This window comes from Biomphalaria glabrata, chromosome 9, assembly GCF_947242115.1.
Source record: "Biomphalaria glabrata chromosome 9, xgBioGlab47.1, whole genome shotgun sequence".
Classification (NCBI taxonomy): Eukaryota; Metazoa; Mollusca; class Gastropoda; family Planorbidae; genus Biomphalaria; species Biomphalaria glabrata.
In genome coordinates, this window is record NC_074719.1 from 11,259,259 (window position 1) to 11,275,698 (window position 16,440).

Here is a 16,440-nt window from a genome sequence, read left to right on the forward strand (position 1 = left end):
ATTGTGAATGCCACAAGGTCGGCTTTCAGAGACATTTCTGTATGGTGATTTAACAGAAGGCAGGAGACCCGCTGGTCGTCCACTGCTAAGGAATACTGATGTATGCAAACGTGACATAAAGCTCTTCAGAATCGGCACTAACAGCTGGGGCAAAGTGGCACTGGATAGATCCACATGAAGAGCGACCATTAAAGGAAAGGTCCTGGATTGCAGATTCCATACACAACAGTTGTAGAAAAAAGGAAAAAAGTACAAAAGATTGGCCTCTTTAGTCACACATGAAGTTGCGAAAGGAAAAAAATCGTCTCTCGAGACGTAAAATGACACAATTATTTATTTATTTTTTTTTATAATATTTTGTTAAGGTCTAGAATGTGATTTTTTTTTTTTTTTTTAGCCTTGGACGAGAAATCCTTGCCAGCTGTCTTTTGATGTGATAAATGTGAAAGTTTCTTTGTCAGCACTCGATATAATAGCAGGTGAAACATGTCCACCAGTTTAAAATAGAAGAGATATAAGAAAGCTCTTTACATGCCATCGTCTGAGTCAAAACGTTGATTTGGGTCAACGGAGCACTGGCAGCAGCAAGAAATCAAAATATATGAGCTGCAGCATCATAAATTAACTGCATTAGGTGGATATTTTAGTGATAAAACTGCAGATATCTCAGGCACTGAGCAGATGTCTTTGAGCGTTCGGTTTGTTGATTTCAATTGTATTCGACTTCATTGGTTTAATTCCTGTTTTTCAGAGACGCAAATCATGTGTCTAATGTCATTGAGCATTCTAGACATGGCCAAACTACCCGGCCAAAGCTGCCCAGTGATAGCTAGCAATATTTTTCATAACTGTCCCTCGCGATAGCGTTGGTGTTTAAATTTACCTCTTTTGTATGAGACACAATGGGCTGAGAAATACGAATCCATTCGAGCTTTAAGTCTCAACTTAGAGATCTTTGACTGTTTGGCGGATCTTAAAATAACGACTGCAAGTGAAACCAGACAAACTGCACACGTGAAGTAAATGTCTCCTCCTCTTGTGTTTCTGATTTGTCTTTTCAGTGTCGTCAAGTATTCCTCTGTTCTTGAACCAGTTTCCACGGTGTTGCAGTCTTTCCTTGACATAGTGCCCGCTCAACAGTCACATCAGCAGTCACATTAATGACATAATCAAAAACCAACTTGACCATCCTGAGGAACGAATCAGATGTGTCATCTTAAGGAAGGAGAACAGAAAAACTTGATACCGGATATTGAGTTGCTGCTGCCGAGAATTCGCAGTCGACTTATATACTGAGAAAAAAAACACATGTTTGGATTTTGGGAGTTATTACAGAGCAATGCTTTACATTACATATCTTGATTCTTATGTTTCCTCTCTATGTCTCGCTTTTCGAGCAACAATAAGGGTCAGTTCAACTTGTTTTGTCTTCACCCTAAAACGATGCAAGTGCTGCAATGCAAAGAAGAATATCAGAACTGCACGACAAGCACGACAGCTTGTCCATCGCGACGAAAAGCAATTCATGAGTAAAGTTATTGACAGTATCTGCAGCCACAGTCAAAGTTTTGCAGTTTGCACGGGCCTCACGGATAAAGTTAATTTTTTTTTTTTTAATGTTGAACAGTGAATACTTTGTTCACGTGTTTAGTTTACTATTTGTTTATTACATGAAAAAAAAAGTATTTACTGTGCAGTTAATATCAATTAGGAATGGGGGGGGGGGGGCAGTTCTTTTCTTTACTATTATGCCAAGAAAGTTCAGGCAACGATTTTGAGCCAGAGGTGGCAGCTTGCACCCTCCTGTAAAAAATCCTACGGGCTCCCATGTTAATGTGCTACTTGATTTAGTAGTTTATTGGGTTCCAGTGGGACTTGCTGTCTTTTAGAGGCCTCTCTGCTTGATGAAGCAGCACTACGATGATAGGGAAAAATTAAACACTTGATTGTACAATTAGCTTCTCTTTTATATTCATATTCTAAGAAAATGTAGCCAATATTTAAACATGGCCGATGAATTAAAAACCTATTAACTCAAAGTTAAATGTTCATAAAAGACCCCAGTTGTGAGTTGTCCAATTTTGTGGTGTGTGAAAATGAAGCCTCATCAATACAGTGTAGCAATGATTGCAAAAGGAAACATTGCAATAAGAAATTAACAAAATGACAATGTTTTCAATTTCATTTTTGTTTCTTTTTTATTATTCAATGCCATTATCTGATAACTAAAACGCGATGAAATAATTCTTTCTTATCTCAAGTAATCATGAGTTCAATTAATAAAAAAAGTAACTACGATGAAATAGATCAACGTGGGAGCATACGAATCCATCTGTTCGTGGTCAGTCTTCATTCCTGTTCTTGTTGACCCGCAGGCATAAGAGGAGGGAAATAACACTCAATCAGATTAGGCAGACATCTTTGAATATCTGAATTTCCTTTAACACGTAAGCAACTGTGAAACAATAACCACAAGAAATTGTCATTAAAATTCAACTAAGACAATTGTCAATAGTTAAACGATGGCTAAGCGTTTTAGATTATGAAAGGTGTCATGTGGAACAAGTTTTGACCAGCTCGATTGATGTGGGTATAACATGGTACGAACTACTTAAGTTTATCTTCAACTGAATCTTGAAAGTAAATAACTAATTAGTTGTAAAGATTCTTTCATTAACAAAATAAAACTCCAGAAAGCTGATGAATTCACTTACGCGTCAAAGTCACTGGTGCAAGTGGCCTTGATACAGTCATCGAAGAGTTCGAAGATCTGGTTCCTGGACTTGTTCAGACAGTGTCTATTCTTGAAAAACAACAAAATGTTGCCACATTTTTGGATGGCCTTGGCCTTGTCGGTTTCACTACTGCATTTTAGAAAGTTATCGGATACGCTTTTGCATCTATCGCCGTAACCTGGGGGGCTAAATAATGCAAATACAAATATATAATGCAAATACATAATTCAAATACATTATACAAATACATTTTAAGGTAAAGTGATTCTAACGAGTATAAAAGGAACTTTCTTTAAACAGCTGAAAATTGGAAGACAACAAGAAAACACAAAAAAAAATGCTTTAAAAAAAAAAAAAAAAAAAATCAAATCTAATAAGGTTGAGTCATGTAATTAAATTTGCAATAGATCTAGACTAAGAATAATGAATCTGTGTGATTAATATTATTACATTACTTATATCAAATCTGTCTGTCTGTCTGGTATAAAGGGTGTACACGTTATTTCTCCCACAGCCATTCTCGGATTAAGTTGAAACTTCGCACAATTATTTTTGACATAGACAAGACATGAATCAATAAAAAAATTACCCATTAAACAATTAATTACTGGTTATTAATTATTTTCTTTAATGGCAACAAGGGAAACTAATACTTCAGTATTCACAGATATGGCTAAATTTGTTGAGTTTAGCCCACTTCAATACTTGTTAACGCTATTTCCCTTCACGCATTCTCCGATCAAGTTCAGACTTTAAACAATTATTTATTTTACCTAACAAAATATGAATCGTTAAACAATAATTCTCATGTAGTCAATTAATTAATGTTATAAATCGTTTTTATATCGAATAAGGAAAATAACTTGAACATTAGTTTCAAGGACGACTTCTTCCCCTTTAGACAAGCTTTGGATTTTTTTTAAGGGATTTTTTTTTTAATTTTGCTTAATTTTAACTATTGTTATTGTTTGGCTCTATTTGATGCTTTTAGCTTTCTCAATACGTTATGACCCTTTCTAGACCCATGGGGAAAATGGGGGGGGGGGGGGGAGAAAGAGAAATCAGGGTGGATTTTTATCATAAATATTTTATAAAAGCAAAAAAAAAAAAAGAAGAGTCCGACTTGAATTCGATCGCGTGGCTCACGCCTTGTCGAGTGCTAACCACTCTGCTAGCGAGGTACTCATGTCTAGAGAAGATTGTATAGTTATATATTGTTTTTTTTTATTTAGAGTGGCGACCTATAAAGGGGACTAATTCAGCTTATACCACCACTTCAGTCAAGTACAATTTCTTTCCCTTGTTCGAAAAAAAACAAACTAATTAATCACCAATAGTGAATTTACTAATTGTTTTTTTTTTTTTATTCTTGTGATGCCAGGTTAAAGAAATAAGTGTGCAAAGTTTCAGCTTGATCCGAGATTTGGTGTCGAGAAATAACGTGTACAAACTTTTTACCATACAGACAGGGTGAGTTAATATAAGCTTTGTAAAGACTTACTCGTGATTGTATCTGTCCACAATAGCGGGATAGCCAAGAATCATACTGGCCAGTATAGCCTGCTCCTTGGTTGCGTAAGGTGCGGGCTGGAAGGACGGCTCAAGGTTACAGACTTCTCCCTGGCTGAGACTCTCGGCGATGATTCTTTGAGGGGCGACAACACAGATACCTGGTGGGCTTGACTTGTTTAACAAAAAATAATAATTTTAGATTCAAGGTAAATGGCAAGCGCCATTGCAGTGTGTCGTGAAAGAATCGAATGGAAAATATTAAACGAGAATTCCTCTCCCCACGACACACACAAACATAAGCAACACATTCAGTGTGGAGTATCGAGGTTGACAGACACCCAGGGCGATAAGGACTGTGGGCACGACCTCAAACCTACAATTAATGCACGTCAGTGTTTCTCAATGTTTTACCAGTGGCATACTCTAAAGGAGTCTAGGATAGTGCTTTAGACTTTGCCATTGGGTCTAAGAGGCTTTTTTGAATGGAATGAAAAGGAAAATTAAGACATAGCACAATTTTTCGGTTTTCTTGTATCTATATATATTTATCTTGTATCTATATATATTTACAATATGTTTGGAATCCACTTGTTAATTAAAATTGTATTTCGTAGGTAATATTTAAGTGTTTTAATACTAGAAACGTTTATTTCAGGAGATGGCATTGCAAAGACTGCAGTTTGCTCTCCAGAAAGCATTGAAAAGACTACAGATTCCCCTCCAAAAGCATTGGAAAGACCGCAGTTTGCCCTCCAGAAAGCATTGGAAAGACTACAGATTCCCCTCCAAAAGCATTGGAAAGACTGCAGTTTGCCCTACAGAAAGCATTGGAAAGACTGCAGTTTGCCCTCCAGAAAGCATTGGAAAGACTGCAGATTGCCCTCCAGAAAGCATTGGAAAGACTGCAGTTTGCCCTCCAGAAAGCATTGGAAAGACTGCAGTTTGCCCTCCAGAAAGCATTGGAAAGACTGCAGTTTGCCCTCCAGAAAGCATTTGAAAGGCTGCAGTTTGCCCTCCAATCAGCAAAGGTGTCTGGGCAAGCACTAAAAGTTCATCCAGCCGAGGTGGAGCTATGGCACCAATAGTTTTTCTGCGTTTTAAGCTACAAAATTTCATTCCTTATTCTGGCGTCTACATCTCAATGTTTTCTCTCAATAAGAAAAGCATAAGTACAAGACAGAATAAAGTAAAGATTGTGGGATGGACAAATATTGAACTGCTAACTTGCAATCCGAGCCTAGAAATGCATTCTACAGGCGCCTACAGCGTACAATTAATTTGCAACTGAAATTACGATTAATAAAGTAGGAAGCACTGACTGAGACGCGGTGGTGTAGCGGTCAAGAGCTTGACTTCCGAACCGGGGATGCCTGGCTCAAATCCTGGTAAAGAATGGGATTTTTAATTTCCGGATCTTTGGGCGCCTCTGAGTCCACCCAGGTCTAATGGGTACCTGACATTAAATGGGGAAAAGTAAAGGCCGTTGGTGGTTGTGCTGGCCACATGACACCCTCGTTAACCGTAGGCCACAGAAATAGATGACCTTTACATCATCTGCCCTTAGACCACAATGTCTCATAGAGGAACTTTTTTAAGCACTGACATTCGAGCTACATATAGCGCACGTACGTCTGTAATGGACGTGGTCGTCGTAAGGTCATCTTCATGTTAATCAAGACGTCTTAGCGCGGCGCGGACATTTTTTTTTTCCGTCACAAAAAGTCTTCAACATAACGACGCACAACAGGCGAGAGAAATTCAAGAGAGTCGAGAAAACATTTTAAGATTTTTTCATAAAGTTTTGAGGCTATATTGTGGCAGAAATCTATCGCTAAAACGGTTTTAAAAGGTTCTATTTAGAATATTAAGTTTCAGACCTTGGGATCTATAGGGCAGATGATGTAAAGGTCATCTGTTTCTATGGCCAACGGTTTACGAGGATGTAATATGGCCAGCTCAACTATCGACCACCTTTACTTTCCCCATTTAATGTCAGGCATGCTCTAGAGTTGGATGGACTTAGGGCCATCCTAAGAATCCCGAAAATCTTCACCGAGATTCAAACCTGAGACTCCTCTGTTCGGAAACCAAGCGCCATACTACTCAACCACCACGAAGACATAATAAATGTGAGATTTTTACAAATTGATTAGGTCAGGGTGGCGTTCAAGATCAAAGTTACATAAAGGCAAATTTAGGACACAAAAATAACCATACTAGCGAACTAGATACATATATGTATAAAGCATGAAAGTATCGCTATAAAAAAAAGCTATAATGTATAAATATATATTTTAGCCCAGATAACACCACAACAATGGGTTCCCACAAAAGGAAAAAATCCATATTTCCACGTATTAGATACCCTGCATAAGTCATTTCCCATTTTTACCAACAAGACTTTAAATCTTAAAGTTGGCAACACTGTCGTGGTTAAAAAGTGTCCGCTTCTAGTGTGCTCCTATACTCTAAAAAGTTTCATTTTTTGTTACTAAAATATGCATTTTAAATACTTTTAATTTTTTTTAAGGGAAATTAAATGTTATTTACAATTAATCTCTTTCCTTTATAATTTGGCATGCCTATAGATATTAGTACTTTTCATTATTAAGGGGATTTTTATCAAAGCTTTCGAAAAAGTGTATAGGCCTCCACAAAAGTTCTGCCCCGAGGCCTCCACATACTTAAATCCGGCCCTGTGTGTGCTTAACTGCTTTTATTGATAAGTGATTACTTTCGTGAATCCGAAGATTAAGGTAGAATACAGTATTTCACTTGGATACGCAGACCCAGCTGTGACCTAGATACTCGGGTAGCAGACTTAAAGAGCCTTGAGACCCAGAACCTAGATTCGCTAAGTACACACACACACACACTCAATCCTTTCTCCCACTTCAGTGACCTTTTGAATAAAGTTAGAGCCAGGACATGATCGCCACCCCCTTGACATCCCCCACCTCGCTACGCTCCTGATACTGTATTAGTGTCTATACCTCTTGCGACTGAACTGCAGGGTTTGGTGGTCTGTAGACCAAGTATCCTCCACATCCAGTTACTTTGTGGGTCTCCAGGTCGTCTACGTTGACACTGAACTTGTAGTTATCAACGTCAATGGTGTGTTCCCTCTTTGCCAACAGAGACTGATTCTTGTCTTCCTGGATATCAGGAAAGAAATAATTTAATAATCATTTTAAACTTTTACAAATTAAATATTTAAGTAATTGAAATTAGAACATGAGCTAGCTTATAGTAAAAAGTAAATCACTCAAAAGTCTAGACCAGTGTTTCTCAATTTTTTATATTATAAAAACATTCAATTGAGCAATTTGTAGCATTTCTAGTGATTCTAGCGCATATTGAAGTAGAAAGCAAAGACAAAAAAAAAACGCATCTGGTCAAAGATGGGAGAATGAACAAACAAATCAAAATTCCTCTCTACCCAGAAGAATTGAAGAAAATGATACAGAGTAAAATAAACGAGAAATGGAGCCCAGAACCGGAAACAGCAGAATTAAACTACATATGTTACGGAAGATAAAAGTCGGGACTAGCTGAATTGCCCTTTTAGAGAATCACCAGAGAATGTCCTTCAAAGCTGTATACTCTATCGAGGGGCCAGAACAAGATTCTGGACCCGAAACCCTCCTATAGAAGAAAAACTATATACCTTTGGAAACAGGATTCTTTTATGATCAATAAGTTCAGCAACTCTGCTCTTCCCATCGACAGTCAAATGGAGAATGGCACTGTTATAAAATAGAGCCCCGTCACTGTAATGAGATAAAAGGAAAATGGAGCAGGTTTCACCATCGACTGGAATGACGTAACATAGTTTCTGAGATCTTTCATTTCAACTAGGCATTGTTTTATTGTTTCATTGTTTCGTTGTTTCATTGTTTCATTATTTCGTAGGCTTTGTAATTTTTTTTTTATAACTTTTTATTTTAGTCCTCTTACAGACATAATTGGTAGGCATTAAAACTTTGACATTATACATTAAAACTGGTTTCCTTAAGTGGAGTAGAAGATGCGCCATTGCTGCATGCGCTCTGGACTGGTCTCAATGTTCGAATTTTACCCGTCTCCATCCCCCCCCCCCCGCCCGTTGACCTGGGTGGGGGACTGGGTTAGGCTAGGATGTTATAATCTTCAATTCTGAAGGAACATCCGAAGAGTCTATCTCGGGTCTAAGGCAAGTAGGGATCCCAGAAGTTGAAGGTAGGAAAAGTACCAAAAACACAAAAAATGGTTTTAAAAAATTCGGGTTAAAGGTCAAATGTGAGTTTTTAAGACTCTTGTTTCTCAGTGTTTTTGAAAAACAATCACGTCACTGGTTTACATCACGCAGTCACTGGGTTACATCACGCAGTCACTGGGTTACATCACGCAGTCACTGGGTTACATCACGCAGTCACTGGGTTACATCACGCAGTCACTGGGTTACATCACGCAGTCACTGGGTTACATCACGCAGTCACTGGGTTACATCACGCAGTCACTGGGTTACATCACGCAGTCACTGGGTTACATCACGCAGTCACTGGGTTTACATCACGCAGTCATTGGGTTACATCACGCAGTCACTGGGTTACATCACGCAGTCACTGGGTTACATCACGCAGTCACTGGGTTACATCACGCAGTCACTGGGTTACATCACACAGTCTGCCGGATACTTTCGCTTTATTGGAAATTCGTCAGTTTACTTCCCTCTTTCAAAGCTTATAAGAAAACCACGTCCATACCTTACAGTTCAAACGTATTAAATGTACCTGATAAACAAACATAGTGATATATGAAAGAAATGAGACTTAATTAACAGATTTAGATTAGTCAAATCAGGTCCATGGCGTCTTGGTACTCTCGAAGCAGCAAAGACAATAATGCTCTTGATAAAATTATTGGATTACTGTCAAACAAGCTTTTGATAACCATTTTACCAGTTGCGTTTGGTAAGTTTGGTAAGTCTATGTTCCGGTGTTGTGGGTATCATTGATTTAATGAAACATCTGGTTTAATTTATATACAAGGTTTACGTGTCAACATGATACGTTATTACGAGTGTTGTATTTTACACTCGATAGTGTAATCTATGATTAGCATGTTTTCTACGAGTTTGGTCCCTTGAGTGTGTATGTGGTAAGGTGTTGACTACACCGATACATCGTTTCCTTGGTCTGCCGCTGAGATGTATCGAGAGTCATTTTGTCAACATTTGTCTGCATGGTACGCGCTCTTTCTTTCTTCTAGTTCTTTGTGTTGAGAGTGCAAGATTCCACACACATGGGTTTATTTGTCAAGACCAAAAAGGCGTTTACAAACCAGGTCTATAGCGGATTTCTTTGCATGATCTGGTATGGGTCAGTCGGACATCTGACTGAATGAAATCTGACATCTGTACTCTAGTTCCTAGTTCTCTGCTTAGTCTTCTATTGTTTGTTTTAGAAAATACTCTCGCATTGCCTTAAATCCCTGACACTGGTCAAGTCTTTTGCCATAAGTTTTCTTTCCATATGTTGTTTTTGTAATCATAAGCATTCCCTCTCCAAGGAGCTGAAAAATTGTCCAGTTCATGAATACCTGTATAGAGCTCCGACAGCCTTGACTCAGCTGTGTAAGTTATTACTTTAGAATGCGGATTTAAATTTGGTTGATCCTATCTATGTAAACGATACGCCATGAACTATGTTTGGGATACATAGTAGGTAGAATTAGAACCAAGTTTTATTTTTATAGGTAGTAATGTTGGAAATAAAAGTGATTCTAAAGTTCGACAGAAAATTACATGTAGCGACAATAGAGACGGGGTTCGATGATGACCATTTTTGTCATCCAGGGGAGTCTGAGGTCTTTGCACTGGGGTTTGTACCTCCTCATCTGGCTATTCTCGCACAATTGAGAAATTGTGACATTTCTTTCAATTATAATTGTTGAAGAAGGCGCTTGGTTTCTGAACCAGAGGTCTTGGGTTCGAATCCTGGTGAAGACTGGGATTTTTACTATCAGGATCTTTGGGCGCCTCTAATGAGTCCACCCAGCTCTAATGGGTACCTAACATTAGTTGGGTAAAAGTAAAGGCGGTTGGTCGTTGTGTTGGCCACATAGCATCCTCGTAAACCATAGGACACAGAATCAGACGACCTTTATACCATCTTCCCTATAGACCACAAGATCTGAAAGGTGAACTTTACTTTACTTATTATTGTGAAGTAGAGGTTTTTATTTTTTAAAAATGTGTAATTTTAATTTGTTCCCTGTATTGTTTTATTTTTCTATTTTATTTGGGGCCACCAAATTTGCTTTGACTAGGGCCTCAATTCTCTAAATTATCTAAGGCCGGCCTGACGCCACGGGAATCGAATGGATGGAAAGAATTGACTTACTCTCTGTAGGGTCCAGCCACAGTAATTCTCACACTGCAATCCCTGCCTCCATCGTTATTTTTGATGACTGCGATACTTGTTGTACACGGGTAGCTGATTTCAGAGACAAAGTCATGGGCAGTGTTTAAGATCGGGTCACTCACCAAGCGGCAAACTCCTTCGTCTAAACAGGATTCAATGTATTACAAATACGATTAAAGAAAATATATAACAACTAATTGTTAACAGGAGAGACAAGGACATTAATTGAAAAAAAAAATACTGACCGCAGAACAAAATGTTTAACGTTTCGATGTAAAATGTCCCGCTCCCATATGCAATGATGGTAGGAGTCACAAGAAATTTGTGTTTAGCACGTTAAAAAAACTTTTACATTTCCTTTGTTTCTTAAATTCATAGTGGTTATTTCGAGGTGCGGTGGCTGAGTGAAAAATTACTTGGCTTACGAATTGGGATTCCTGGGTTCAAATCCTAGTGAAGACTGGGATTTTTTAATTTGGCGGATTTTTGGGATCTCCTGAGCCCACCTAACTCTAATGGGTACCTGACTTTAATTGGTGAAAAAAAAGGCGGTTTGTCATTGCGCTGGCCATATGACAACCTCATTTACCGTGGGCCACAAAAGAATATGATTTTTACATCATCTACCCCCATAGATAGCAAGGTCTAAAACGGGAACTTTTTTTCATAGTGGTGATTTAATTTATCTACCTTCAATGTGACACTGATCAGAGCTAATGCTATAAATATATATGTACGCTAACAAGAACGAGCCAATCTGTTAAATTTGTCAGAAACTTTGTATAAATGGAAGTTTATTTAATGACTTAACACTAATAGATCTATATGTAGACAAAAAATCAAGGGAACGTTGCACAACCACCACTACCTGGACATCTAGACACTCCACATAGTCTACACATTCACATACACGTAGCCTACACAATACACATACACTTAGCCTACATATGCACATACACCTAGCCTACATATACAACCTAATAAGGTACAATCTACAAAACTTACCTTCTCGACCACAGCACAACCTTGAACTGCCTTTAAATCCAGGTTTACACTTGCATCTTTGGGAGACTCGATCGTATGTAGCATTAGCGACACACAGGGGAGTTGTGTGCAGAGCTGGCGAGTGTAAATGATTAAACTCTATATAAACAATTCTATGAAGGAAAAAGAAAACCAGAAATCTCCAACAATTTGTCAGAAAATAGAATGGGGGCGTGGTGATACAGTGGTTAGAAGCTTGGCTTTTAAACCGAGTGGTTTGGAGTTCAAAAGTCGCCATTGATATTACAGGAAGTGGTAATAGATATGAGTACTCCACTACCTACAAAATGCTTCTAGTGTCATGTGCCTCAAATAGCCCCTAACAGCCTACCCAAATCAAGGGCTTCACGTGTGGCTTAGATATTGAATCCGCGGAAATGTTCTAACTGACAAGAGAATGGGCCAAGGCGAGTATCAGAAAGTCTCATTAACCTTGGAAGGCTACAAACATAGGAGAATGGAAAACTCTGAATCTAAATTTCCGCTGCCTTGAGGTACAACCCACATACCCACGTTAAAACCACGTTTACAGTGCTGGATTTACTTAAAAGCAACATAAGCTAGAGCTCAAGCCCCCCTCCCCTTTGCTTGAAAAGAGTGCAAAGGAAAAATTGCCTTGTGTTAATTGTAAAGGGGGGGGGGGCATTATGTCAAATACCTTATAGGGCATTCTCAAGTTTATATCCGGCTCTGAATTATGAAATAAATTCTATGTTAAACATAAAGAAAAAATAATGAGCTGGTGACCCTTAGGCAGCTTGTAGCACGATGCTAACGTCTGGAAAACCTTGCGACAATGCTGGTTCCAAACTGTATGGGCTATTTACCATTCTTTTTAGACCCCACTGCTGTGTTGAGATGGGAGAACTGTTGTGCGTGCAACGAGGTGCGCATCATGGCTAATTCCCAGGCTCTCATTAACTCTTTCTCTCCGTAATTATTTACCATATTCTGGTGGAATCAACGCTGGTATCGTCAGTAAGAAGAGAAATAGTTAATCTATCGTCGTTCTAAATTTTAATTTTAAAAAAGGAAATAAAATAGATAATAGATTAGATAGATTAGATAGATAGATAGATAGATAGATAGATAGATAGATAGATAGATAGATAGATAGATAGATAGATAGATAGATAGATAGATAGATAGATAGATAGATAGATAGATAAATGAAAAAAACAGACAGGCAGACGGACTGACGTAGATAGATAAATAGACAGTAAAATCTTAAATCTACTCTTACCTCTTATGGAGTTACCTTTGTTAAAAAGTGATTAAAACAGTAGGCTGCTTTTATGAAACAACACATCCAAGCATGAAGGATTTAAGTTTTAAATGAAGATATATAATAGTTCAGAAACTAAATATTCTATTTAACAACATCAATCTGGAACAAAAATAGCACGTTATAGAATTTTCCAGGTTTCGTCCCTTTACAACAAACATGTGTGTGGTCGAAGTGTCCATTCAATCGTTTTCTGGTTTATAGTACGATTACCAATTTCAAATCTCTTTTGTCGGCATCTTATGATTCCAAATTTAAAAAAAATGATTACCTCGAAGGATTAACTCGAAAAACAAATGCGTTAGTCATCAATAACTTACGTTCTATTGACAATCCCAGGCAGACCACAGCTACAGCTGAAAGTAAAATGAGCCCAGACAGTGGCGACATTGTCTGTGAGTTGGTGCTTGGTGCTAACGATAGGCTGAAAAGAAAACCATAAAAATGTATATCATATGAATGGTTAAAAAGCTAAAAACAGATTCAAATTTCAAGCACGACATTTTGGTAAATAATGAATTACGAATAGAAATTCAATTGAATTTTACAACTGTCTGTCTGTCTGTCTCTCTGTCGAGTATAGTGCTAAGGAGAGTACAAAATTATCTTATGCCTTTTAAAATTCATAATTTACCAACACGTCTTATATTACGAACGCCGGATACACCAGATAGCTATTGCCATCGTTGAAAATCTTCAATAGGAAAAACCAAGAAGCAGCATGATTTCACTCTTCCAAAAGAGAGATTCGACTATAACGGCCACAGACCTATATAGATCTAGACTATCGTTAACACAACACAAAAATGTCGTGAAAAAAAAAAGATCTGAAACAAGGTTTTGTAAAGTAGTTCATAGAATTAATGTTGTTGTTGTTTTTTTAAACCTAACTATGTAAGACATAATACTAATAACCGTTATTTGTTTTAGTCCGATTAACTGAAGATGGTCAATAATGACAGCACACTTTTCTCAAAATTTTCATTTTGTAATTTTTAGATCCAGAATGTAGATCTAGAAAGATGTAGCTAATCAATCTATTTAAATGTACAATCGAAGATCATAAGATGATCAAAATCAACAGGCTTGAATTATTTTATATCTTGGATTCTCGAAACATTATGTCAATGGAAACTAATAGAAAATGCCTTTATATCATAGATTTGTGTGGACTTCTGTGATCAATAGCACATTCTAATTAAACTCCGCAAAATGGGATTTGCATTATTTTTAAACTTTGGGAACTAAAGATCATTACTTTCATAAGACAGTAACAAAAAAAAGCGTTTTTCCAAGATTCAAGTTTGAGAGTTACGCACATCACGATTGGATAAACCTTTGTTTTCGTTTTCCAGTCCAGGTATAATCTATATATATATATAGGTCTGTGATAGAGTCCTTTCACTAATCTTCGTAGGTAGAGAATCTCACATTCATGTCACTTTGTATAAATGATTTTCAAAGTGCGCTTTTTTCAATGTAATACTTTTTGCAATTATTAGCACAACTCAAACAAAAATGTTAAAATGCTAAAATCTTGTGAAATAGAAAATAGTTTGTTTTCTTTAGACTGACAAACTCTATAATTTCAAAACCTCAACTAACCAGCGCCTTAAGCTACGTACGCAACTATTATTATGTTTTTGTTTTCTATTAAAAGCTATTACTTTAAAGACATTACAAATTTCTTACAACTTACCAAAGATGTACTTACCATACAGTCCAGTAGCATGTATTTATACCCAAGGATTGGTCTCATTCTAACAGTATTTAATCCTAAGCTATGCTATAAATCAAGCTTGGAATAATACCGCGAGCACTTAATACAGAAAGTAAACTTCATTATCGAGCGTTATCTTTGAAGCTGGTGAGGGCTGCTGGATTGTTGGCCCAGGGACCGTGAGTGGCACAACGCGTCAACAAAAGTTCTCCATCTGTGACTTTAATTAAAACGAAATTTAAGGTGGCATTGAGACAGTATGTTGATTTTGTCTATTTTTAGTTACACATATTTAGTGAGATAAGTACAGTTGTATCTCAGGCCACGTCACGGGTTATTTTTTTTTATCAAATAGTGCATCGACAGTGGAAGTCCTCAAGGTTGACCACATCTAGCCACAGTACATTATAGAGTTCAGTCAATTGTATTACTATTACAGAGATTTGTACTGCTTGCAAAGGGTGCCCTGAAATGCTGTTAGTGTGTGTAGTATGGTTCATTTCTCCTTTTTCGGGTCAATCTCTTTTAAATATTGTTGTAACTTTAGGCTAGGCACACAACGAATAGGCATGCAACTCAACACAGTTTAACAGGAAATAAATAGTTGTGTTTATTCACTAGGGCAAACACATAACATCCTTCAGCTTCCTCAGAGTCTTACTACTAAGTATACCAGTCCTTTGCTACTTAACCCGAATGTGGACCAACGACAGCCTTCCCCGCTTCGCTCCAGGTCCCTACTACAACCTTCAGGCAGCACAAAAGTTGGCCTCTTAGTTTCCCAAACATTCAGACTCTTCACAATCCCTGATGCACTGTTCTTCTCTCTCTTCTAGTGTCTTCCTGTTTACGTTCACTAGTGCGCCAGTGCGCACCTCAAGCACTGGTGCAGGGCAGGGTTACAACAATATTTTGAACTTTCGGTGGAGGGAAAATAACTGTACTTATTTGGTTCGTTCTTGTATATTTGTGTATAGAATTCAACAAAAAAGAATTGCATAATTTAAATGATTAGATAAATGAAATTATATAAATAAGAATAAGTTATTTCTTTGTCAGGAACTTATATTTATTTATTTTTTATTTATTTCGTGATTCTAGTCGCTCACACTTCCGCCTATTGATACTAATAATAATTTAATTTATAGAGCATTGATAATATCTATTTACGGGCAGAATGAGATGAAAAATTTCAGACATGCAAGAAGTAAAGGAAAGATCACTCTCTTATTTCTGCCGATACTCACTTCACGAAAATATAAGAGGTTTAGGGTATTCTCAAAATAGCAGGGCCGGACCGTTGTAACCAAGAAAGATCACTCTTTTTTTTAATTTCTACCTCACGTAAAAGAGAGAGAGAGAGAGGGGGGGGGTGAAGAATCTACTCTGTAGGAACTATCGAGGCGACAGAGAGCACGGCTCAGGGAAAAAAAGATGGGGGGGGGACAAGTATTTTTTCACCCTTCGCTACGGATGGCTGCCTGGTCGCGCGGATTGCGCACTGGACTGTCCCATCCCCCTTCGTCCGGCGGGAGGTTTGGACTAGGAAGCAAACTATCGTCAACTCTGAAGGAACATCTGAAACGTAAAAAATTTTACAAGCAAACATTTTACAAACACCAAATAGCAGCGTCGGACTTAACCATTGTGACCAAGAAGTCATGGGAAGAGAACAAGCAATCTACTATGTATATTTACGGGTCACTAAATAGCAGCGTCGGACTTAACCACTGTGACCAA

At 37.7% G+C, this 16,440-nt stretch overlaps 1 protein-coding gene across 1 annotated transcript; it reads right to left on the reverse strand.

Moving 5' to 3' along the window:
• Positions 1 to 2,172: 2,172 nt before the first annotated feature.
• Positions 2,173 to 14,683, reverse strand: LOC106077244 (uncharacterized). The gene is made up of 9 exons (XM_056041065.1): positions 14,673 to 14,683; positions 13,301 to 13,404; positions 11,657 to 11,770; positions 10,631 to 10,793; positions 7,915 to 8,017; positions 7,241 to 7,402; positions 4,237 to 4,418; positions 2,715 to 2,921; positions 2,173 to 2,455 (listed from the first exon to the last, which is right to left on the reverse strand). The coding sequence occupies exons 2-9, from the start codon at positions 13,368 to 13,370 to the stop codon at positions 2,350 to 2,352; spliced, it is 1,107 nt and encodes a 368-aa protein (XP_055897040.1). The 5' UTR covers positions 13,371 to 13,404; positions 14,673 to 14,683; the 3' UTR covers positions 2,173 to 2,349.
• Between the last annotated feature and the right edge of the window lie 1,757 nt (positions 14,684 to 16,440).

Bases quoted from the DNA above. Each gene is read 5' to 3' on its own strand.
- LOC106077244 (XM_056041065.1), bottom strand. From the start codon at position 13,370: ATGTCGCCACTGTCTGGGCTCATTTTACTTTCAGCTGTAGCTGTGGTC. The intron at 8,018-10,630 runs GTAAGTCAATTC...ATCTCATTACAG, and splicing joins GTGGCTGGACCCTACAGAGA to TGACGGGGCTCTATTTTATA. The intron at 7,403-7,914 runs GTATATAGTTTT...CCTGATATCCAG, and splicing joins AAAGAATCCTGTTTCCAAAG to GAAGACAAGAATCAGTCTCT.